Genomic DNA, 26,362 nt, shown 5'->3' with positions numbered 1-26,362 from the left:
CGAAGCGGCGCGGCGGCGATCGCGCTTGGCTGGTGTCGTTGCCCTCTCGGTCTGCTCCGCGCGCGGCATGGCATGGCAGGCTGGCTGGCTGGCTGGCAGCTCACTGCCTCACTGTCGGACCCGGCCAGTGCGTACAATGTGCCACGGAACGGCCACAGCAAAGCCCCAGTCCCCTCCGCGCGCCATCCTCTCTTATTCCCACTCCTGAAACACCTGTCGCACGTAGGGAGTTAGTTCGGCAAGGGGCGCTCACCGGAGCTAAGTAGACGCCAGGTTATCAGTCGGCGGAATATCTTGCTCGCGACGGTACCGAACGGTGCACGAGGCTCGTTTCGTCGCACCGGGAAAACGGCAGAGAGACGGCAAAACGTCCTCGAGACGATAGTCCATTGGTTGCGTCCCGAGGGAGATCTCCCGTGTGCGGATCATCGTCATTCGTCCATTCCTCGCGAGCGCGAAGAGACACTTTTCCTTGGCTAACTCTGCAAGCGAGCGAACGATTTTTTCTTCTGCACCGTATTTTCCATTGGATCTTCGAGGGGTTCCGCGCAAGCCGGTGCGAACCGCGCTCGTTCGCCAAAGGGGGGAGAATTTGGTTGGTAGCCGGCGGCGGCGCGACGCGACCCGTCCGGCCACTGACGCGATGTCGCGTCAAGGTAAACGCCGATAAGGAGGTCAGCCAGGTGATTTGTGCAAAGTGAGCCACGCCGCTCGCAGCTTCCAGTGTCCATCTTTTTTCCAACTATTTTCCCACCCTCTTCCTCCCACACATATACAGTGTCGAGTATAATTTGCATCGTTCGCCTTTGCGTGCGCCAGGAAAAGTCCCGTGGGAAGCACCGAGATCATCCAAGACAGATTCTGACAAGACGATAACGCTGCCGGGATGCGGCACGCGGACCCACCTTGCAACAGCTAACACGTGGCGACGACGCAGATACATCGCCTTCGCGAGGTGAGATTCATTTTTCTTCTTCTTCTTCTTCTTCTTCCTCCTCCTCCTCCTCCTCCTCCTCCTCCTCTTCGTCTTCGTCTTCTTCTTCCTCGCTCTTTTTCCCCTTTTTTTCTCTCACCTCAAACTTTGTATACCCGCTCGTAATCCCCCCATTTAAATTATACTTCAAATTTCTCGCAGCTTCATTTCCGTTCTGTCATTGAGATCCACCAAGGCGAGACAGTTTCGTTTTCTCGTCGTTACGTCATTTGTTACGTTACCGTTGGCGAACCGGTAAACTTAGCCTTGATCCGACCAACTGATAAATTGCGTCGGGGCCCAGCATCACGGCCAACTTCTCAAGCGAGATTAAGGAAGTTTTAGCCTGGCAATCACAGTAATTAATATAAATTCACATAAATCGATTCGCCGCAATGATTTATGACGCCAATCCCAACACGTAGCTTTATATTAACATCCTGCAAACTCAGCGCTGTACAGCGAAAAAAAAAAGTCGAAAATGGAATGATCACAAGGAGAAGAGCATAAAAAAAACAAGAAACGACGACGTTTGCTCGAAAGATCAATAAACTTTAGCTCGAACAAAAAGTCGTTGCTTCGGTACCTTCGAGATAAATTGGAGATATTGTATATATATACATATATATGTGTGTACATATATATATATATATATATATATATATATATATTTTGCCAAAATACACACGAAACGAGGGATGAGTGAAGTTGAGTGACGAGGAGTGAAAAGGATTAAGGAGACAGGGAGAGGGGGAGGGGGGGGGGGAGTGACAAACGAGGACGATGACGGAAAATTGTTGTCGAGGGGGTTGAGGGAAGTTTTGGAAGTTTAAAGGAGAGATTGGCGAGACAGAAGAGAGCCGGCGGATAAGGTTCTGCTACGAGTAAATCTGAGTGGGGAGGGAATGCGGTTGGTCGGGAGGAGGCAAGGAGGCCTCACGAAATTTTCGTGCCGCCGCGCCGAGCGCAATGTGCTCCGTGAGCTCCACGTGCTTCGGACTCCTGCATCCTCTCTTTTTCTTCTCTCGACCCGTTCCCGCGGCCCACCGACTCTTCTTTTCATCCCTGCTTACCCCCTCCCCTCTCTCCCTGCCAGCTTCATTCTTGTCTCTCGTCTCTCACGGATCGCGAGTTTTGTCTCTTTTCGGTGCCTCCGGCAGCCCCGATGAGGATCCTGGGACACCGAGAGTTAGCGCTGCACGCATTCCAGTTGGCGGTCCCTCGTTTCTCTCTCGCGCGTTTTCTCTACCCCCCCCCCCCTCCCCCTCCACCGTCACTCCACTCTCTCGCTCCCTCCTTCTCTCTCTCTCTCTCTACGCCTACCGAAACTCATCGCTGTCGCGAGGAACCCGCCGGCTCTTGCTGATTTTGCTTCTTCGATTGATCCTCCTACTCCTCCTCCCCCCCCCCCCCTCTCCACCTATGCTCGTTAACTCGAAACACCGGCCCCGCTTCGATTCACGGCGAACCATGCCAAATCGTCCCAGAAACCGACCAATCACCTTTCTATCCTCCCTTCGCCTCTCGAAGAAAAACGAGCAAAAATTGTCGCTAGACTCTTTTTTTTTTAGATTTTTCCTCAATCAATTTCAACACTTCATTATCCGCAGGCACAGCTGACTTCTTTTTGCGTAAAGAGCCAGCTGATTATTCTTCGTCAATGTATCGCGTGAGTGACTTGTAACGTCATTGATGGACCGACCATTTATAATTATGCGTCTACCCCCCCCCCCCCCCCCTCGCTTCCATCCCTACGTTTCAAACTCTCGATTGATGCACGCACCAGTGGCCTTTGAACGACCCTACGACGATCGAAAAATCAACAGTGTGACGAGGCCTACACCTCTGGGCACCTGTAGCTATACACATTAGAAACTCATTTCGCTTATCTATATACATACGAGCTTCCGAATAATTTCAATATAAGACTCTAATCAACATTGGCGATAAATTAGACGAATACAGTCACAACTGATTAATCGATACCAATGTTCATTGGAAGATATCCGATCAATTATATTATTACCCAATTTATCACTCTATTTTTCCTCGCCACTAGCTTATCACCGCCCCATGCACTCTATAACTAATTTTTATCGCTAGGTACCACAAGCACTCCGAGACTAAACTAATAAGATTCCACTGCAATAATATAAGCTGCGGGTTCTAAATTATACACTATATATATATGAATTATCGTTGCTCTCGCTACGACTCGGGAGATATATATATAACACACGTATATATCGCAATAGTAAAATCTTAATAGACTCGGTAGGATGGCAAAGTGTTTCTGAATTCAGATAAATGTCGATCGTTGGACACGAGTGCATCGTGGAAAGTGGTATAGGTCATCGATTAACACACACACGTATATTTATAAATAGCGACGCCCCCTGTCCGAGCAGCGATAAGGACAATTAAAGATTCCCGCGAGGAATCGCAATTGATCAACGGATTTAGTTGGATGGCGCGAAGCATGGAAATTAATGGACATAGAATAAATTAAGATGTTAAGGGCAAGGCTTCTGTTAAAGAGGAAGCGCGAGCTCTTGCATTCGTGTATATACGCACATTCTCGTGGCAAAAGCCGCGTTCGCCCGCGCGCCGCGGGATTCTTTTTAAATTTGCATCGAAATAAGCACCGAACGTTCGTTTGCCCTGGCCGTTGCGCCGCGCCGGGCTCGCTGGGCAAAAGGAGTACGCTAACGGTTTTCGAACAGGTGTCGTCTCTCTTTTTTCCGCGCTTCATGAAATATTCACCAGGCATACGATTACGTTGCTACGAACACTAATCCGTACATGTCGCGGGGCATTCAACCTCCTCGCACTGTCGCGAGAATCACGCCCGACATAATTTTGCATTCGCTTGCCCCGTAATTCTTCGCAAATTGACATTAGTTGCCAGGACGGATTTATACACACCGTGTGTATGGTATATATATATACCCAGGGACCAACCGAGACTCTGCAGAGCGGCCGCGCCATGCACGGAGCAAAGCCTCCACTCCCAACCACCGATCGATTTTTGCTCCCTGCACAACACTGCAATCGAATTATAATGATAATATTGCATAATCGTTCCTACCCACCAAATATTCCACGAGATGAGATACGCACCCCCTCTAGTTCCCCAATTAATCCCAACGATATATACATGCGCCATCGACCTCGAAGGCTCTTGTGTAATTTTCGGATAAGGCTAGCTCCTCCGCCTTGCTCTTGTCCCGAGTATATTTTATAGGATTTTCCTGCGCGCGTATATACTAATTATATTTTCGCAGCGAGAACTGCATCGTGCAGCTCTAATTACTCTTAAACCAACGAGCTGGCTTTAACTCGATGAGAAATCGACCGGATACTTTTAGTAGCTGGCTAATCGATTAGTAGCTTGTAAGGAGATAGGGATTGGACCTATATTATAAGTATAGTGCATCTTTTATTTCCATCCTGGTTCCTAATGACGCAATCCGTCTAGTACAAAACAAACGTTGCAACGTTAGACTATATTTTTGTGAATTTATTACGGCGAAACTGTCGAGTGCATTTAGATTGTTTGTATAGATGAGGCGCTTGAGATGCCACAGGGTTAGAAAATGAAAATTAGATTTTTTATAATGTTTTATCTATAAAGAAAACTTAATTCCTCACAGGAGATTTGGTTTTATTCAAATAGAAAGGAGCTTCGAAAGTGCTTCCTGGGAAAAATTGATACTTTTTTTAGTTAACTAGGTAATATTTACTTACGTCTATGCTTTTATACTGTGGAACGTATTAAATTAATCCTACACAAAGACCGCCACTCGAAGCACCTTCTCTGGAGCATAGAACAAGAAGACGTTTATCTTTCGCTCTCTTTGTAACTATAAGAGGTATAACAAAGTTTTGTATATTATTTTTTCAAAACCTTTTAAAATTTACATTGCAAAAGGTCTTGTGAAAAATGTTCATTTCGTTAATGCAGTTACGTAAAATAAACATTAACGAATTTTCTTGCGTGCATGCTTTGAGGTGTTTTAACCGACAGACCCTATATACATCCATATTAGAGAGAGAGAGAGTCTACAAACAAGTGACAATTGCATACCTCTGCTTTCCACCCATCGATACAGTTTAACGCAGTTTGAAGTGAGAAGATTTTTGGGGCGAGGACAGGTTCGTCGAAGCGACAAATTCCATAAATGATCGCGAAGGAAGAATCTCTTATCCGAGCACGAAGCGAATTCTCGAAATATTCGGTCAAGTTCCGGACACACACGGCAGCGTGGAATTCGTTCGCGATTATATTCGTGGCATATTTCAATGCGTAGTCGCAACCGGTTAGGACCAAGGGATACCACTGCTCCTCGGGCAGGTTTCACCACTGTCGAATGTTTCTGCAGAAATTCGCACTATGGCCTGCATTACCCGGTCATCCTACTGACCATATTCTAAATCTTATACCGCACGGCTAATTATCCCGGAGCAGTTTTTCGTGTGGCCGACGGAAGATATGGAACGATTGCAGTTTTATGGCGAAGGAACACGCGATCCACCGGAGAATATATAAAGTAATTACGTGGCGCATTCAAATCCGTTGCGAGAGAAATTCAATCGAGATTTGGACTCGACCCAGTTTGTCGTTATTGAGACCATTGGAAAAATTAATCTCGAGGCTTGTCAGGGAGGGGTTAATAAATGACGAATATATACGAGGTGGTGCTCTAAAAAAATGATCCGCCGTATCATAATGACGACCGCTGAATCAGTACTTTCATCCGTAATGGTGACCATAATGACCGCACGACTGTGGTGTAACAGTGCGTCTCTGCGCACAGACGTATGAATAAGCGCTGGCTATTAATATTCTTAGCGAATGGATATAATGATGATTTGAAAAACGAGCAATTACGGTCTCGTGCGCTTCCCGTGCTATGTGTGTGTATGTATATATATATATATATATATGTACACGGAATGCCAGGCCATAAAACGCGCACGACCCAATTTTTTCCACACAGACATACTTTGGCCAGTGAAAATAAAGAGATTTTTCGAGTTATAAGCTTAATTGATGGACAATTGGTTTGTCATAGAGGAGAAAACAGCGCGGGCGTGGCAAATTGTAAAATTTAATCAGTATTAATCAATCGTTTCAAACGAATCAAATGAGATTTCCAAGGGAGATAATGCGGGGCCCCAGAGAGTTAAAAGAGTTCGAGCCCGCTAACGGAGTGTCTACACTTTATAATTGTGCCGCTTGTTCAGCGAGCGTGACTCAGGACTAACTCGATCATGGGAATTGAGATTGTCTTGAGCGATATTTATTAGTCGTCGGGCTGGTAAACATACATAGATCCAAAGTTCGCACAATGGATCTGCACGGATATGCTCGGAGGAGAGCAATGCGAGGCTGCTGATCGAGAGAGTAATTTAATCCGCATTAATCAATGCCTCTCTCGAAAAATAAAGCCTGATTTTCGGCTAGTTCTCGCCTAATCGGATAACAGCCGGATCTCAAAGCTTAATTCTCTACCGCATTTGAGAGATTAATGATAAACGAACGATCTTATTTCGATCTAAAATTTAAAAGCCACAATGTATAGTATTTTTTTTGTTTGTTAAAATGCGATTGAGTATTGGATTTGTAGCGATTTATATATTATGGGAGTCGAATGGAGAAGAAGACAAAGTCCATATTTAACTCATAGCAATTTTATTTCGATCTGATACATAGGATGGGCAGTGACGAACTGACTGAGTCTCGGCAAGGACAGTTGGTTCCTTGGCGGTTTCGACAGGCTAGCGCCTATCATAAATCTTACTCATTGGACAACAGTAAACAGGAGGTTAAGACGAGTACAGTAGCGTCGGCTTACTCGCGCTCTAAATTTTCTACAGATTAGTTTTTACCTAATCAGACAACATTATAGGTTTCAAAACCTAATTTTTTACTGAATTTCAGACTAATAATAATATACGAGTGATTCTATTTTTATGTAAAATTTCATGTCGACGAGTATTGACTCATTTTAAATGGTACACCCTGTATATGGTATTTCTTTGGATAAAAATATACGCCCTTGCTTAAGGTTAAATTCTACCAAAGTACACAAAACCAGGCCTAAAAGGCTAATTTCTAACCAATTATTACTCTGATTTAGTCAAAGAAAAAACTTTAATTTTCAACTCCAATTCCATTTTTTCATGAAAAATTTGATTTAGTTTTGTTGTGCTTAAGCAAAACCCAAAACCGAGTCTGAAATCCTATTCATCCATTTCTCATTTGAAATTGTCCGAAGAACAGAGATTGTTTAACGAGTGGAGGTAGACGCAAGAGTGTGAAGGGCAGTGGAAAATAATAATAACGGGATGGAACTCGGAACTTTGCAAGGAACTGTGTGTGGGGAAGCACAGACGGAAAGGGAGGGTCCGTACGTTAATTACGTAGGCCATTCGTAGAGCGTGACTCGTTAGTCGTACTCGCGCGTAAACACGTATACTGGCGAACCTTCCATTCAAGCTGTTGCTTCTCCTTCGTCGCCTCCTCGGTTCTTCGCAATCTTCGCTTCTTCCTCGAGGCACTCGGTGGCTCCGCGTTTTCTTGGCTTTCGCAGTTCGCACGACCGACCGAGCACATCCACGTATTCAGGAGCCTCTGTCTATCACCTAGCGTGTACACACCGATCCATTGTGTACTCGCGTAAACATTTTCATATTTATTGCAAGCTGCTGTACCAATTTTTCTCGATTTTATGTCTCGGTACGCGTTGTAAAATTTGTCAAAGCCCGCGAAGGGGATAAATTGCATCCGTTTTTCTATAGCTTTGTTCGTAATGGAAATATAGGTGCTTTTAGCGCGTACCGTTCAAGTATACCGTAAGAGTACGAGTATATATATACACAGGGTGAGGCACTTTTAACACGTCCCAAGTCATTCAACAAGCATAGACCTAAGAAAATATCTCGCAGACTATGAGGAGTGTCGATTTTTTCAAGGAACCTTTTCAAAGCTTCTTTGTACTCGTATTGGCAAAGGTATAGGACGAAAATTGATAACACTTGTAGAGTTTTACCTTGAATCACCTAAGCCTCGTGTAATAAACAATCTTCAAAATTACAAATAAAAATGTTCATTTTCTTCGATTAATTCCTTATTATTTGTCACGTGTAGCATTACACGTTGCATTCTCACTTAACTCCCACTTGTATAATTTTGAACAATCCCAACCTTATACACAAAGTTTTTTAGATTTGAAAAAACACCAATTCTTAAAATAACGTATAGACAAAGAAATATTTACGTCGCAGTTGTAGGACGTTACAAATGGTCTCACCACGTGCACATATACATATAGAAGTATAGGAGAAGTGAGTCTGTAAACAAACGATAAATACGTTTACGTCCGCGCGCCTTGCCTAGTTGCCTACTTCAGTCATGGCTCATATTTTACTCGGCATGGCGTGGCGTGGCGTGGCGTGGCAACACGTGGGACGAGTGTTCCGCACGCGATAATTGCTGGTCGTCGCGATGACGGTGATCGGGTTGCATTAACATAACCGATCGAGATCTCAGTCCTCCTGGGATGCATCGTAAAATCAATTACGTCTACTGCTATACCTCGGACTCCTCTCGGATTCGTGCTTGTTTTTTGAGCAGCCGACGCGTACCGCGCGCGATTTGCCCAGCGATAAATTCCTACGTAGCGCTCGGCGATGCGGCGACACGCACGCGGCCGCTTTCATTGAAAGAAACGACTTCCCGATCACGCTACGCTGCGCAGCACCCATACTTTCCTTCCTTATATATGTATATATATATATATATATATATATATATCAATGCCGTTGAGCCATTTTCAAGAATCATCAATGAAAAGAGGCCAACTTCCGCTTCCCACAGGAATATTCCTCGAGCAATCTTCTCGCTCATTCGCGAATCTCATCTCTTCGCTCGCTCGAATATTATTAGCTTCACCAATCCGCCACGTGTATTTTTTATTCTACAAATTACCGTTCGCTAATATATACGCGCGTCGACGCTTACAAATTACGCGCGCGCGACTCTCTTTACGTGCACTAATGACTTACAAGTTTCCAATGTCGCTGCGAGACAACTTCTATCCCTCTAATACCCGAAGCGTGCATTCCACGAATAATTTACGCGCAATTTTTCGTCTCCAGCCGAAGCTCCAAAGTCAATAGTCGGATTTTGGCATTTACTAGCACGCTACTAATGTTCTGAATAAATATGGCACTGGCTCGCCATCCGATCCTATGTAAATCCGCGAGGACTAACGGACTCGACCAGCGCTAATGAATTATTGGAATTTTTGACGGTTCAACAGTTGTGGGAACCGGCATGAATCACACCTGAGACCGACAGAGAGGAAGACGTACGATGGGGGGTGGGGGGGATCTGTTCAACGTTTTTTCACGTTATTTACATTTTTCTTTTATTTTATCCTTCTGGATTTATTTGTTACGTAATAATTTATAATCTAGAATATCTTTATCGAAAATGGAAAGAATCGAAGTGATCTCGATGCATGAACAGCTTCGTGGGAACCGTCATGAATAACACCTGGGACCGACAGAGAGGAATTGACCGAGGAAGAAATTTCTTCAACATTTCTTCGCGCTGCTTAAAGTTTATTATTATATTTTTCTAGACACATTTTCTTGATATAATAGTTTATAATTGAGGGTATTTATCGAAAGTGAGAAAAATAGCGTGGTGCGTTACTTCCGGTTAGCGATAAGGGGAGAAATGCTTGACAGGCCGAAGGAGGGCCGAATTCTGCAGAGTGTTAATTGCGGGTTCGGGTTGAAAAATTGCGCGAAAGGTTGGTATCGGACGAGGAAACGGGTCAAGATAGCGTTAGCGGTCCAGCTTCTTCGGGTTTCGCCCTTCTTCTTCTTGCCCCTTCCTCCTCCTCCTCCTCTTCTTCTTCTTCTTCTTCTCACTCCTCGCTCTCAGCTGGCTCTGTAGCTGTCTTCGTCGTTTCCCGCGGCTCCTTCGGCCCGTTTAATGCGCGACGGCCGTCGAGATAAGCTTTATAGATTTCTCGGAACTGCGCACCTTCGTAAAAGCCAAAGAGCCGCTTAACACCGCGAAACCGCACCGGATCTTCGGTATAATTTCCATACACGGGCCTTCCGCGCTACAAATGTCAATATATCTCGCTCGTGGAATTTTTCTATCATTATACGATACCGATATACGATATAGGCAGAGAATATATATATATAATATAGTGGTAAATCGGTGAATGGCGAACCAGTGAATCGAAAGATTCCGCTTATTCACAAGCGGATCGCTAAAAATAACACGAGGCCCTTGCGGTCAATTAATGAAACCTCGTTAAATCCAGAATGAGAGAGAATATAGCAGTAAAAAAAGCTGCCGATGTTTCGTCGATATATATATATATTTTCTGCTGGAACGATACCAGTGAGAATTGAGTCACAAATGTATTTTTTATTGACACTGAGAATTCCGCTTATCCAGACTATGTCGGGCCCCGCAGTGGAAAGCTCCAGTTCGTGGAAGGGCCTTTAATAAAGGAGAGGGACATCATTCCTGGCCGTTGCTCCATTGATAAAACGAAAAGTAAACACGCGAATACACGGCATACACGAAATACCTTTCAACCTTTAGCCCGTCGATAAAGCTAATGGCTATTACGGCTGAAGAAGTAGAATCACCACGCGGCGTACGAGACATCAGAAACTCAGAGAGAGCGAGTCGTCCTTTGCCATAAATGATGCAGACATTGATTTGGTACTGCGATGCACGTAGTCGCAAAGACAAATCGCCGTCTAACAGAGTCGGCCGGCCCGGTGTGCTGCATCGGAGGAGGGGGGATGAAATGTTGAAGAGACAGAAGGAGGAAGAGACTCGACCCTCCTGTACTCGGGGGGGGTTGACATCCCGAGCTCACGCGGAAAGACTCGACTCGTGTGTGGACATGCTCTGTCACATTAAACCTTCGTGGAATGGAGCCAAGAGGAATTATTAGCGTGGGATCTATCGCAGTCTGCATGGCCTTAGCTCTCCACTCAGAGACACCGTTACCAACACGCGTATATATATATATATATACCTATATACGTACCTACGTCTATATAGTGTCCTCCCTATTCAACCACTCCGCCAATCTTCCAACTATAATGCACACGCGATTCAAGAAGATCGTTTTGATATGTATACAGGGTGTATCTGACAATTTGCTGAAAAACGTGAAAGTAAACGTTCGTTTATCCTTGTAAATGTGAAAGATATCCATTTCTTTTATATTAATTTTGTGAAAGTATTTTTTATGGTTATAAAGATAAATGAATTTTTATATACTTCTACGCTCTGGAGGACATTTAGTGGTACAACCCGAGTCCGACATTTGGAATATTCTAGAAGATGCATGTAAGGGAACTTTTGTTTATTTCAGTATTAGCTGTTGAGACATATTTTGCATAACACTCCCTTGAATGCAAATAATATTAAAAGGACCGATGGAAAAATTGATTTTCTTTTATAATCACGTAAGTACATGTTTTTTGCGTCTATGTTCTGGGGCGTTTTAAGTGGCTGACCCTGTATATATGGAAAATCGTTGTACAATTATACCACACAATTGCAGCGTCTCGTGCATCTTGTACATTCGCCGACTCCTGCTTGCGGTCACGAGTTCGAAATCTCGAAAGCTCGATCGCTCGTTAACTGCAAACTGGCCATTTCGAATTAACCGAATGCAGAATCATGCAAATAATGCATTTGCTACAATGGGGTAAATAGTATTCGTGCATTGGAAGCTACGTTATATAGGTATATATATGTATATATACCATTACATGTGTTTGTATTGTCAGGGGCGAACCACTACCATTCGTAGCTGGCTTTATCCATAGAAGCTGTCAGGACCCATTGTACGCCAGATATAAAGTTTTCATACGACTCTTTATAAGATCTTCCCATACAGTCTTCTTATTTATTTTCAGAGACCCTCTCGCTATACCATATATAGGATCTCGACGGTAACTCGCCTGTTTACTCGACGCCTCGACCCATACATTTATGATGGACATATTTCTTCCCGACGAGCAAGAATTATTGCGACGCCGCATACTTTCCAATCGAAATTGAAGAAACAGTAAATATATATAGTATCTCTCTCTCTTTCTCTCTGTATATATAAAGGAATGACAACTGAAAATTGGCTCCCATATAGGAAAGCGCTAAGGTTCGCGAAAAATCCTCAGACTAATTTCCAATAAATTTACTCATCTGAAATATATACGACATTTAAAACGTCATTTGGCTTCTAATTAGTTTGAGGTAAAAATGATAAAATTTGATATACGGTTAAATAATAACTATTACTATACTCGTGATGACAAAACTAATCACTTCTGATTGGCGAGAGAATTAAACCGATTGGTTTCCTCTTCCAATGTATCTTTCCACAGCAGAACATGCACAGCTCTCCAGTATGAGCCACGAGCCATTAACCAATCAGTGGTATAATTGTTCGTCGCTCGGTTCCCCGCTCGACCGAGTGCATTAATTAGTTATGCTTCGGAATGTTAAGAGCGTAAAATCCAAGAGTCGCAGCAGTAGCATTCAAGAATTAACTATCCTTGCAATCCTCCCTTCTCTTCTCCTATAGCATGCACCACTAGTTAACTGTTGCTCTCTCTCTCTCTCTCTCTCTCTCTCTCTCTCTCTCTCTAGCATTCTAGTAAATTGTCTAGTCGATTTTAATGATCGTACCAGCTAGGTAGTCGTTGGAGTACACTGTCTTATTTGCCATCATTGTCCCTGTCTCTCCTCTTCGGCTCTCCCTCTCTCGATACAAGACTAAACACCCTCCAAGCTCGCTTCTCCACTGATTAGTATCAATTATCCACCATGGATTAAATTATTGCCACAATAAATAGTCGACGCTCCATTCACAGCCTCGATAAGCTTCGTTGAAAACGATACGAATATCTTTGAGAAGGAATATTACGAAAAATAGTTTCGGTATATATAGCCACTCGATCATTTTCCGAGATTAGCGGAGAATATCATTTACTCCACTGCTCCTTTCCATTGAACAAATTGTAATTTCTCAATGACAGATTGGTGGTTCAACAGAGCGATTTCCACCGCGATTAGATATGAAATATGCATATATAATATATATAGCTAATGACCGTTACGCGCTGGAAGATTCTGAGCGAAACCGTATCAATCGGAGCGATGATATCGCGCATGAAAATCAATCATCATCGTCAGCGCAAGAAAGCGACGGCTCATCGATGCGTTTCATACGACAAAAACTCGGCGGAGCTAATGAGCCGCGAACGAGCCTGAATAAATCGGTATTGAACGCGAGCTACCGCATAACCATTCGCACTACATAACTTGTCGATTTTTCTCGCGTTCGCGGAATGTTATTCTTGTCTTCTTATATCCATCCTCGATTTCGCTATCGTGTTAGATTTTCTCGCTACTGGCTTCCTTCGACGTCACGTTTGTTATGGGAACTTCGATCCGAGGAAATTCTTAATTTGATTTCCTTTCGGTAGTCGATGACACGCATGGCTCATATCGTCGTTGACTGACATTATAACGAGTTGAAAAAATGTTACCTGATATGCATTTGTTATTTCTTATTTAAAGGGAATATACATATATATGTTTAAACATTTGGTCTTGTTTATTGAAAAATTTAACCAAGTAAAGAATCTATCAAGTTTGATCAATTTTTCTTGTTGTTAATATGAGAAATATTGACTGACTTTACATTTATTTATATATATATATATATATATATAGCTACTTATAGATTTTAAAAGCAATTGTTAATAAACAATGCTTTTGATAAAAATTTAGTTGAATATCATTGATTAATTTCTTTATCAAGAATAACTCTGCAAGTCCTACTAATTTTCTTGTATCTACTTACTGAATACAGAAGTAGAAAACGACCGTTGACAATAGACCGACTAAAAATAAGCTTTTAATTTTTCTATTCTTATCCATCATTAATTTTACCAACGCGTTAGATTTTCTCTCAACACAGTCGAATAATTAAACCTCGGAAAGTTCTAAATACGATTTCCTTTTAGCAAGTGAATATATATATATATATATATATATATATATACGCATAGCTTTTAAGAAGAAAAAAAATCCAAGTTACAACAGTCGTCCTGTATCTTCTTGCTCGATACAGCAGTATAAAATGAACGTTGACCGTAGACCACCCAACAATAAGCTTCTTATTATTGTCTACTCAATCGTCATTAATTTCCTCAACGCGTTAGATTTTCTCTCAAAAGCAAGCTTAATATCATGGTGTTCGAATATATTGCTCGATGAAAATTCTTATAGTGGAATTTTCTGTGGTCTGTATCTACTTGCACGATACAATCATATAGACAATGACCGTTGATCATACAAATTACCTAACAATAATCTTCTTATCCTCGTATTCTTATGCATCATTAATTTCATCGATAACGCATTAGATTATCCCTCAACAATCTACGATATCACCTTGAATGGAATATTTCATCCCTTGAAAATTCTGAATTGAATTTCCTTTTAACAATTAACAATACTAATAGCTTAGAACTCAAATACTACGCGGATTCTACCAGTCGTCTAATGATTATTTACCACAGACCACTAAACAATAAGCTTCCTATTATTGTTTTCTTACCCATCATTAATTTAACCCACACATTAGATTCATCCTCAATAAGCTTCCACATCACGTTGATGGAGTATTTTGCTCCTCTTAAGTTCGTAATTCAATTTCCCTTTATGGCGATTGACGATACTCATAGCTTCCAACCTAAATATTACAGATTCTACCAGTCGTCCTGTATATATCCACTTGTTCGATGCACTAAGAGAAAATGACTGTTGACCGTAGACCGCCTAACAATAAGCTTCTTCATGGTAGACTTTGGCCCTAAACTTTGTCTGAATTTCTTTCTTTTTTCCCCGATGCTTTTTACCCCGGAACATTTTCTCCAACTTTTTGCCCCTGGAGCTCGGCTTAGAAACTTTCACTCGAGCATTTTGCTAAACTTCATTCGGTGCTTTTATCCGTGCTTTTTGCCGGGAAACTTTCGTCGCTTCTTATCCCGTTGAGTTCTTCCGCGTGCTTTTTCACTCTTGCTATTTTTTTGTCGATCGTTTGCCCGTTTCGTTTGATCGCGCGAGAACGGGGACGACCTACGTACATATATATACATATAGCACATATACGGTATTAGTTATACAGATCGATTCGCATAGAAGCGAAGCTCGCTGTGCATCGGTTCTCACGCCGATGCCAATAAGATAAGCCGAGTAAATAGGTGCAAAAACGGATGCGGGTCAGCTGCTCTCCCTTTCTGGATGTAAACAGCAACCGCAAAGCAATTTCCGGTTAGTCAGCATCTTTCGTCCATTACGCACCTATAACGCGCGCCCGCGCGCGCGACCACGATCATACTAATTCTCAAACTTTCAGATACATCGCTCGACAGGCTCGCTTACCAATTCTCCGAATCCAGTGATTTTTTACTCGACTCGTCCGTGTCCCGCAGCCTTATCGATCGCGATATAGGAATGCAGTTTTTCTTATGAAGGAATTATCCGCCATACGAAACAGAGACTAGCAGCGGAAATTGTTTTCTTGACTGTTCCGAGAAGCGCAGATTCCAATCAGTCGTAGCTGTTTACAGTCGACTAAAGCATCCGCCGAGCACCGACCCTGACCTCTATGTGCCACGGTTCGTCGTGAATTATCTACACTGATAATTATCTCTCTCTCTCTCTCTCTCTCTATATATATATATATAGTGCAGGATTGTAATTCAACAGGAAATAAGAGCACCCGACATTACACCCTCTCTTGTCAAATCTCAGGAATTTCAGCTGACAAAACTCGCACGTTTATATAATAATAAGAATAGCTGAGAGACACGCACGTTCCAAACTGTGGAAAATCGTAAAGTATGATAATAAAGAAACTGAAGGCTGTCCTATTCTACTCCCGCGGAACCACATAAACTCTACTTATTACAATCTTTAAATTCATCCGCGGCTCGTTAGGCTCTCGCTGGTATGAAGATATTTATTTAATTATGCGAAACAAATCGGTGTTCGAGGGTTCCATTCTCTTAGCGTGTGATTAGGAGAGATTTATGTCCGCAGCTTTCGCAGGCAGATTTTAATTAGCTGCATAGGAATATATAATTACGGTCGATTGTTTAATTGCCCGTGTAACGTTCGACGAAACTGGTTCACAGCTTGAATTTCTGTTCGTATATCGAAAGAGTCTCGCAGCGCGTAATGTAATTTGAGAAATTCTCACGAGCGAGTTTAAGAGACGGAGCTTAATCGTTTATTAATATCGCGGTTGTTACCCGTCAATCATGCGCTGAAAATGTATCATTCGAGATTCGTGAATTCGGTGAGGTTTGACTTTTTGGAATAAAAAGTTGTTGGAAGAATTCCCAGCAGAAAAATTGCCAAGCAATTAAACATTTTTTCGGTACAACACTAACAAAAATTATTGATATATATATATATATATATATATATATAGTACACAATAAATAATTTCATTATTATACTAATATATTCGATATATCAATCAATTTGATTCATTACTGCGTAATCAACATGTTATTTTTCAAGCTGAACAATTTTTTCAATATTTAAAAGAGTCTTGCAGCACCTATAATAAATTTGGAGAAATTTTCATGAATAAGAAAATAAGGAGAAGGAGCTTAATAATTTATCGATGCGCGATAGTCCCTGTCAATCATGCGGTGGAAAAATATCAATTGCGACTCGTATCCTGATTCGGTGAAGTTCGCGTGTGTGGAAAAGCGAGCCAATTTCGAGACCTCCTTGGGATTCGAAGCGCGACCCGGCGGACAGTGTTCAGTTAATTTGCTCGGCGGACCATGCTGCTCGGATAAATTAAAATAGATCCGGCTCTGTGACCGTATTGCCGCGCGTGGCTCGAAGGAATTAATGCGAGACATCTAACCAGATCGTTTGTCTTTCAGGGAAGCGTGTTTCAGCGTGAGAGGCTGGAACTTCCAGGATGCCACCAGGGGTGTGGAAGTTGCTACGCATGCTGATCTATATGGTGAGTTGACGAATACTCAACGTTTGTATATATAACAACGTTCTAAGATTACATCCATACGAATAAACAACTAGTACTTTTTCTAACCTCGTCTATATATATATATATATATATACACACAATAAAGTATTATAGCATATACCTCCCGCACTCTCTTGTTCTTACGGTACCTTCCAATCATTCACTGTACACATATTCCAATGATTCCGCATCTCACGACCCAACAGTTGTCGAAAACCACTCAACCATAATATATCAGCAATATAGTATATATATCGGTGAGATGATTACTGTCTTTAGCCTGACGATAATTTCAAGTTAGAGAGAGGATCCGGATTGTGCTTTAATCGAAGAATAATTTACGAGTCGATGTCCCGTTGGCTTTGGTGAATAACGATGATATTCGGATCTCGATGATGGACTATTATATATTATACAAGTTGGATGATGCAAAATGGGTTTTCGAGTGGAATATCTCGAGCGAAGGTGGAGGTCCGTAACGAGTGGGAGCGGAACGTGCAAGATGACAATGCGATGACGCTGCGGGTGGTATGTACGTCAGTCTCTTCGTGCGGCTTTTCGCGTAGCTATACTACACGTACCGTTAGGCGTTTCTTAGGGCCCGCACGACGCACGGGAGGCCCAACAACGCATTATTCACTGGCTATCACTGCGCATTACAAGCAACGGACCCCTCCGGCCTTTAGCAGGAAACAAGCTCCTCTGCTTCTTCCGACTCAGACTGCTTTTCATTCACTGTGCTCAATCCACTCTCCTTTTAATTCGCGGGATCCCCTTTCTCGATCTCGAACTGTAGATAAAAGAAGCTAATTTTAGCAAAAGAACCTAGAAGAAGCAGATTTTAGCTTTATTGTTTTTATCATTACGTATAGAGTCTGTAAAGTTTTAAGGAAATCATTGAAAGGTTATTACCTTGCTCGATTCATCAAAGGTTTCTCCTTAATTGTTATATTAATGATGTACAGACGATACTTGTGCAAACTTATGCCAATGTATATAAACTGGTGAAAAGACCCACTGGCATGATTGAACGGTATTTTCCGATCCCCAGCCATTATCCCGCGTGTCATTCTCTCGATTCCTCCGCTATATTTCCCTTTCTTCTCGCTGCAGCTTTATCTTCGGATCAGCAGACGCAACTTTCCTCTTTCCAACGAACAGAAACTGCAATTATAGAATCCATTGGAGTTTATATCGCGACTTGTTTTTAATTGCCACAATCTCAGAAGCCATATAATTCTTCGCCAAACTCTTCCTGTTATCGATACACCAACCGTTTAATTTGCAAGTAACGCAGTTGAGTTTTAAACAAAAATTGGTTAATAATTGTAATTCTGGGATAGAAATGTTCCTTCGCGGAAGCTATGGTGAACAAAAGTATCGTAAAAAGCGTAGTCATTCGATTTTCAAAGGAAACGACTCAATTAGGGAAGCGTCGATTCAGCGATGCTTATTCGGTGTCTTTGATCTCATCTGGAAAATGATAATTTTCGTGAGAGAATTATATCGCGTTGGTTAATAAACCCACTTGCAATATTGTCATGGACGTTGTAACTCGGAGAATCGCATTCGTGTCCCTATTATATATACGCACAGGAAACGTTGCTTTTCTCGTGACACGCGTGCACCGCACAATTGCAGCGCATGCACCGACAGGCATTAGCATTCCGAGTCAAAGAGACGAGACTGAGAATCCCCCGTGTGTTTCTCGCTTTAAGGAAAAACCGATTTCAGTTAGAAGCAGCGAAGCAGAACTTGAAAGAGAAATATATAGTTTGGCGCGCGAGGGGTCGAGAGAGAGAGAGAGAGAGAGAGAGAGAGAAATAGGAAAATGAATTGCACACAGAAAGAGCGTAGCAGGTGGTTTCGAGTGGTCTCGCCGATTTTTAAGCCGGTGCGTCATCCAACATCGACACGAAAACCTTGATTCTCACCAGCATCTGTTGCTCTTTCAAAGGATCCTCTTGAATGCAACGAGCATCTGTACTGCGGCCGTTCATTAAAAACTTCGTCAATGCCGGCAAGCGAGACAAAGATGGATATCTATAGATCCTTACGAGTTCCCCTCGAGGTCAGCGTTTCGCGACGGACCGAGGAGAAAATTGTGCATGTATCGGGACGCTGGAAGGGTTCCGTCGCGTCTCGTACACCGATCCGAGTCCTCGGCGTCCGTATCGCGACTCGTGGCGTGGCGTTGTCTCAACAGCCGCGCCAGGTGCGTAATCATTTCTAATGAAACGTTGTCATTTAACAGTGCGCGATTGTACGGGCGCAGAAACTTGTTTTCACTTGCGCGAAAAACGTCGACCGTTAATGCAGCGGTAAAGACGCCTCTCCCGTTACAGCGTTGCGTTGCATCAGGAGTTACAGAAGGAACACCTTCTTCCACGCGATACCTGCACGTATACGCGCCTGGCACGTATGTATATACACCGTAGACCGCCGCCGCGTAGGGACGCGTGTGCGCTACGCTAGTTTCTATAGCGTGGTGCTGCAGGAGGACTGCTGCTGATGGTGCCTGCACCGGTGCTGGGGCCTCTTCTCCACCATCGGTGCATACATACGCGCACCCATAGCTCGCTCTTGGTGTGCCTCTCCACAGTCGACCGCGCGATCCCTCGATCCTCCTCCAGTCTGCAGCCTAACCTTACCTTAACTTACCTCGCATGCCGCGCCGACGTATACGGGACGCGTCATTTCTAGAAACCTTCCTTCCATCGGCGCAACTTTTTCCAGACTGCCTTAATATGTAGATATTTTGTCGGTCTGCTAGGAATTGTTTTCGCAGCCTAGCTGCTACCGTAATTCTTTCGCCGTATTCCACGCACGAGAGTGCAATACCAATTAGAACGTGGAGCCCTGTAAACTCGCGAGTCTCTGACTTTGTGTGTATATATATTGAATGTAATAAACAAAAAGTGGTCTGTAATATATATATATTTATTCAGTCTATATCACTCGAGAAACCTTCGGTTACTACAAAGATATATATATATATATATATATATATAGATTGCCAGCGCGAATATTTTCCCTCTTATTGCCAAGATTTTTCGAAAATTTTATATACACGCGGAAAGCAGCACGTATGTAGCGCAAAAGAGTGTCATATTTTCTCGGAGAGTCACGTATAGGAGCGCGCGAATCGTGCGTCGACTATGAAAATTTCAACTCCCACCGGGGTTCTTTCGACGAGACTCGACGCTGCGTCCTATGAGGAATCACACCGATACTCGATCCCGCGACAAACACGCTAGCTTTGAGATAATTTACGGGCAGGTTGATATATAGAAAACGAGAAAAACAACTTAATTACGTGGAGAGGTAGAGATTTTTCGTTTCGCCTTCTCCAAGCAATAAAATTCAAATAGTTGCATGTATAACGAGCAATTTAGCTACATATAGGAACACGAAGATTTCTTTAATAAATTCGTCTGTGCGTATATACATAGCGGACAGGGCTATAAATACCAGAGACATCGCGGATTATTCAAATCTCATGCAAATCCCTGGATGGCATTATCATTCAAATGACCATCTTGGCTTTTATTTACCATAAATGGCTAGTTACACACGTCGAGGAACGGGCGACGACGCGGATATAACTAGTGGATTCCCACGCTTTTCAGATTGGATAGCAACATTGCTTACTTCATTTCAGTTAACACATTTTAGATGCGGCCAATGATATAGCGAGTAGCTTTTTCCCCGCGACTAAACAGCCTGTCAAAGACGTAATGCCGGTGTATTACCGGCACATTTCGCTGTAAACGAGGAAATAAGCGGTGTGCTGCTACTTGCTGGCTGGCGATGCTCGCAAAGCTGCCGCCGAAGACGCCGAAGACGACGATGACGACTCGCTCGCTCGCTCGCTCTCGCGGCTAAAGCTGCCACTTTTCTGCAACGCGCCTCGCAATCAACCAGCGGCAATTCTCTCGATCTACGCTAATCGTTTTCGTTAATAATAATTGCGTAAGAAAACTTGGCAGATTCAACCTTTGCCACTTTTTTCACTCGAGACCCTGCAGCTTACACGCGAGGTGTAGTTGTCAGTGGTATATATATATATATATATATATATATATAGTAGACTTGCATAGGTATATGGTGTACAACCTGCAACCCGTGTACATATATACGTATGATCGCTGCGAGCAGCCGAAGAAAATTTTCTTCCACGGATTTAACGACGATCACCGATCGATCCCCGCAAACGGGAAAATTATGGCCTTCGCCATAATTCCCTCAATCTTTTGGCAGAAACTAAACCGCAACGACAACGCTCGTTCGTGCTTCGCCCTAGGCTACTGTATTTCACTGTATATATATATATATATAGTCTTCGTTTCTTATATTTGTCTAAAAATTCTGGACCCGCCCAAGTTATTCAGCTAAGAGGGAATAGTCCATAAATTAATCATTGGTCGGTGAAAAGAGAGACGTGTTCGACGACGACAGTTTTGCACGTGGAAGTTTTTATGGCTCCACCCCTTTGTGCGAATAGGGAAATTTCGAGGAAAGATGAAAATTGGTTGAAGCACACGTTGAAATTGCTTTTCAGATGGTTGGCTTGAGGAAAGTTAGTAGCAACAGCGACATCTGGCCGTTGGAAAGGCCGGAGGGTATGCCGGCCATACAATCGCTGGAGGTTATGTGTGGGAAGGACCATATGGACGTGCACCTCTCCTTCTCGCAACCCTTCGAAGGTATCGTTTCGTCGAAGGGCCAGCACGCTGATCCACGCTGCGTCTACGTTCCACCGTCCACCGGCCAGACCTTCTTCTCCTTCCGGATAGCTTATGCAAGGTACCTCCTCTATATATATATATATATATATGTATACACTCAAAATATACATTATTTAATACACATATATACATAAAGGCAGAAAATAGCCTTGAGAAAGCAGTTAAATATCTCAAGCACCCATCGCAACGACCTTTCAGATGCGGCACGAAACCAGACATGCATGGTCAATTCTACGAAAATACCGTTGTCGTTCAGTACGACAAGGATTTGCTCGAGGTCTGGGACGAAGCCAAACGCTTAAGATGCGAGTGGTTCAACGATTACGAGAAAACGGCGTCGAAACCTCCCATGGTCATCGCTGACCTTGATGTTATACAGCTGGATTTCCGAGGTATCCAGCGGATTTTCAAGAAAGCGCTAAGTGAAATTAAGCGGCGTGCCTGCGGCCTTTGCGGTTAGCCGCAGGAGTATGACATGCGTTTTAATTCTACCACCAGCCGCTTTATTATATACATAATCCGCATAATCGTGCATCGTCGAGTTAGCGTGCGATGTAATAATTGTTAATGGACGTTTTTTTAGGTGACAACGTTGACTGTTGGATGGAAATTCAGCATGGCAAGGGTCCCTGGGCACCTCCCGTCTCGGGGATCGTCCCACTTGGATCCACGCTCACGCTAGTCGTCGCCATTAACGATTATCGAGGTAACGATCACCGTGTGAACTTTCAAGGTACACTTGCGTCCCCGTCGTTGTCTCGACGAGTTAAACGCTAACGCGAATCTTCTTCCTTTTTGCAAAGGTGAATTCGACATGAGAGTCAAATCATGCGTGGCGTCCGATGGGGGTGTCCACACGATACAGCTCAGCGACGAGTTTGGTTGCGTTTTGAGGCCCAAGATGATCAGTAGATTCCTCAAGGCCAGAGGATCCGACGATCGAGCCACCGTCATTACCTACGCCTTCTTCCATGCCTTCAAGTTTCCCGATGCCCTTAGCGTTCATATTAAATGCAAGGTATGCACCGAACCTCCCCAGTAATCCAATATATATAACACAGACTGATGCACTTGACACGATTCAGAGCGTATAGGTAGAACCTAAGAGTTCTCAACCACGAGAAGTGTCGATTTTTTGCACGGGACATTTTTCCAACATTTTTCGTTCAAAGTGGTCCTATATGTGAAAAAATTGCATCTCTTCAAGTTATGTGGGTTGATGGACTTTTACGTTCCAACTCTGGAGTGCCACAAGTGTCTCGTTATATATACAGATTATACTGTAATGTAAATTGATTATTTCCTGCCACCAGGTGGAGATATGTCGAAATGGTTGTTTGGACCACTGTCAACTGAGCGGATCAGTCGAGCATTATATTCAAGAGCGTAAGGACCAATTGATCCAACCACAGTACCCGCAAAGCAGCAGCAGCAGTACTGCAAGTCCGGTTAGCCACGCGGTGGAAACGGACAATAACGGTGGCAGCGTAGTCGATAACGAAGACAACGATGGTTCTCTGTACGACGATATCATACAAAATGGGGACGAAATGACCTCGATTGGTAGCCAGTTCCTCGACATTCAAAAGTCCGTACCGAACGCCCAGGCACAGACGAGCAATCGGTTACCGGCCCCGGTCATGGAACAACACGATGAGAACGATAATAGGCCGGAAGGAATCGATGTTTCGCGCCCATTTTTGGTAACGCTCTACATAGTATATGTGATATCAGTACTCTCTGCAGTTAGAGAACGTCACCATTTTCTCATAAACTTTAATTCTTCGACAAGTAGATAATCTTCGATCGGCCATGTATAACAGAATAAATTATGCATTTGATTAGTAGACTAGGATAATTTAAATTAGCGAAGAAAATTATTTTACTTGCGCAAAATGGTGATATGCTCTCGCTGGAATGGGTAAACCTGATCCCCTAAAAATGCCTGAAGGTACAAATGAAATAAGACGTATATCTTCGTAATTATACATGTGTAATATAAGCGATTATCTTGGACGTTTTGAAATGAGCAATCGATCGTTGGCAGGATCCACCGAGAGTGACGAGATACGACGGCGAGCACGAACAGTTTCCTTATGGACCGAGGAAATTGGAGGAGGACGCGGTGACTCCGGTAACGCCATTAACCACCGGGAGTTCCAGGAGGAAGAGGTCGATGGTGGTATCGGATCGGAAAGTACGGAGTGCCGACGTCGGCGTAAGCGGCATCTACGAGGTTATATCCGAGGCCGACCTGGCTTTTAGTCCAGACACACACGCGGAAGCCGTGACCGTTTTCCAGGGAAGAATTCGCGAGGAGGTCGTCTACGGCATCTGCTTGCCCATGCCAGGCTTCAGCGCCCTCTTCATCGTAGTTGCTCTATCCGCCGTAGTGTCGGCGCTGGTGGCAGGCGCCATGTTGCATCGTCTCCAGGTTCAACGCGAGGTGGCCAGTGGCAACAGGAAAAACGGAAGCGTCGTACAGACCACCAACGGTTGGCTCCCTTACGGACTTCTACGCGTTCGCTGTGCTTCTCGACCTCACCACGTTGATCAAATTCAAAAAACCACAGTCGTCACGAATAAACCCGAAAGAGGCTGATCCCAATCTCACCTTTGAACCCCTTTCCTTTCCAGGAAATCCCTACTATACTAGATCACCTTGAATTTTTCAATATTACTCGTTGCAATTCGGAATATTATAAACGGTGTTTTTATGTTGTTGTTTGTTGTTATTGTTGTCTTTATTATCGAACAAAAATGGCAGGAATTGTAATGGTGTTCTTTGGGTGAATGGGTGTGTATGTTTTAAGGAGGAAGAGTATATAGCTGAGTAATGATCATTGAGAAAGCTGGGTAAATTGGGAGAGAAAGAGACTATGTGCAATAGTACACTGTACAAAGTATAGTAAGCGCGTTAAAATCGTACGAGGAAGAACGATAGTGACTAGGGAATAATTAGGGAGTGTAATTCCGATTCCTCTCGATGAAATCCGCTGGAATCCGTAATGGTTCTACGTGTATTTATGAAATGCTTCTGTATAAGCAAGAGAGCTCTCTATTTTACGCGTAGAGACTCGTGTCGCTTGACAAAAGACACCTAATTGCATATCATTAACACATAATTCTATAATTCTGAATCAGTACGATATCGCTTTGTGCGAAACTATTTTCAAATACGCTTTCTTTATATTCTTTCATACTTTCTTCTTCGGACGATTGTACGTAATATATAAGAGAAGAAAACAAGAATAAGATTTCGGAGATGGTGAAATAGCGATTTGGCCTAAACGTTACGTTATAAAATTAATATTAACTACAGTAACAGTACTAAGAGTAATATTTTTGAGAATTACGGAAGGGCAATTATCATATTCTTTTTATTCCTGTGACACTCTTTTGTATAAATATTTATTTATACTATAACTGACGTATGAAAATCACTGATCTTTTTGCTCACTTAGGAATATCACTGGCCTCTTTGGAAAAATGCTCTATAACGAAGTACATCCCCCTCCCCCTTTCCGATCCTTTCTTTTTTCAACCCTTTCCTAACTCAGTCTCCTTGATCCTGGACAAGTATATACACATGTAAATGCTGTATCGCGCACAAGTATAGTACCTATACCTGAACTGTCTCTGTATTGAACCGATCAGTAGTATAGTCTTCACTTCAAATTTTTACTCAAACCCATGAGGCTTGGAGAAAGTTCGAGTGTAATAACCGTACTATCTCGTTATCGCTTTTTCTTTTGTTTTTAAGGAGAACCGTAGACAAATAGGAAAATATTATTATTATTTATGATTCTTAGATAACAAACTACTATCAGAATTGAATTAATTGCATTTCTGATATGCCGGAAATACGTAAAAAACAATCAGAGGTGTATAGAGCAATATATATATACTATATTCTTTAAGAAAAGAAGCTGTCGTTACTAAAGAAGAATATGTATATCTTTTATGGGCGCTATGTAACCACTGTATGTCTTATTTAATTTAAATATGTTTTATGTTTCTACACCTCGAACGCGTAACACGTTTGCTGAAATATTGCCTCGTGAAATTTTCATAGCGTGGGATACGACAGTGGCTATACGGCAAGTATTTATTGATATTAAATAATACATACAAATTGCCAGACGCTTTAGTATTTAAGTTTAGTATTTATCGCATAAGTATACCTGCGTGTACACGTGTAAAAAATAAAGTATTGTATACCTATGTTCAGTAACGATAATTTAGAAAGTATTGAAAATTATATAGTATATATATATGTAAGTGGAAATTTAATAATTTAATTAACTAAAAATTGGTCGAAACTCGAAAGATGAATGATATTTTTGTCTTATCTAACATCATTATTTTTTCTTTTGCATTAATGATTAATTTTTATACTGTAAAAGAGGTCAAAAGTTTAATTTGACGCTATAATTGAATGTCTTTTTCTTCATTAACATAGATAAATGATTATGTCAATAAATGTATTTACATAGGAT

General features: G+C 42.6%; 1 protein-coding gene across 3 annotated transcripts; it reads left to right on the top strand.

Moving 5' to 3' along the window:
• The first annotated feature begins 393 nt into the window (after nt 1–393).
• Nucleotides 394–26,176, top strand: LOC136772520 (uncharacterized). Of its 3 annotated transcripts, XM_066725562.1 has the most exons (9): nt 394–683; nt 820–955; nt 17,012–17,094; nt 21,677–21,921; nt 22,062–22,255; nt 22,447–22,569; nt 22,667–22,881; nt 23,177–23,566; nt 23,911–26,176. In XM_066725562.1, exons 3-9 carry the CDS (start codon nt 17,050–17,052, stop codon nt 24,463–24,465), a joined length of 1,767 nt encoding a protein of 588 aa, XP_066581659.1. In that variant the 5' UTR covers nt 394–683; nt 820–955; nt 17,012–17,049; the 3' UTR covers nt 24,466–26,176. The 3 variants fall into 3 exon arrangements, with proteins under 3 accessions (XP_066581659.1, XP_066581658.1, XP_066581660.1); XM_066725561.1 differs by having other exon boundaries at nt 394–955; XM_066725563.1 differs by lacking the exons at nt 394–683; nt 820–955 and adding an exon at nt 12,055–12,102.
• The last annotated feature ends 186 nt before the right edge of the window (nt 26,177–26,362 follow it).

This window comes from Prorops nasuta, unplaced genomic scaffold (assembly GCF_024137725.1).
Source record: "Prorops nasuta isolate Cenicafe-Biocafe unplaced genomic scaffold, Cenicafe_Pnas_1.2 PNAS00004, whole genome shotgun sequence".
Lineage (NCBI taxonomy): Eukaryota > Metazoa > Arthropoda > Insecta > Hymenoptera > Bethylidae > Prorops > Prorops nasuta.
This window is presented reverse-complemented; position numbering and strand designations above follow the sequence as displayed.

What these genes read in the sequence shown, in the direction of transcription:
- LOC136772520 (XM_066725562.1), top strand. Translation starts at nt 17,050, where the DNA reads ATGCCACCAGGGGTGTGGAAGTTGCTACGCATGCTGATCTATATG. An exon ending in CGCCATTAACGATTATCGAG is followed by an intron (nt 22,570 to 22,666) that starts GTAACGATCACC and finishes CTTTTTGCAAAG; the next exon opens with GTGAATTCGACATGAGAGTC. An exon ending in GCGTTCATATTAAATGCAAG is followed by an intron (nt 22,882 to 23,176) that starts GTATGCACCGAA and finishes TCCTGCCACCAG; the next exon opens with GTGGAGATATGTCGAAATGG.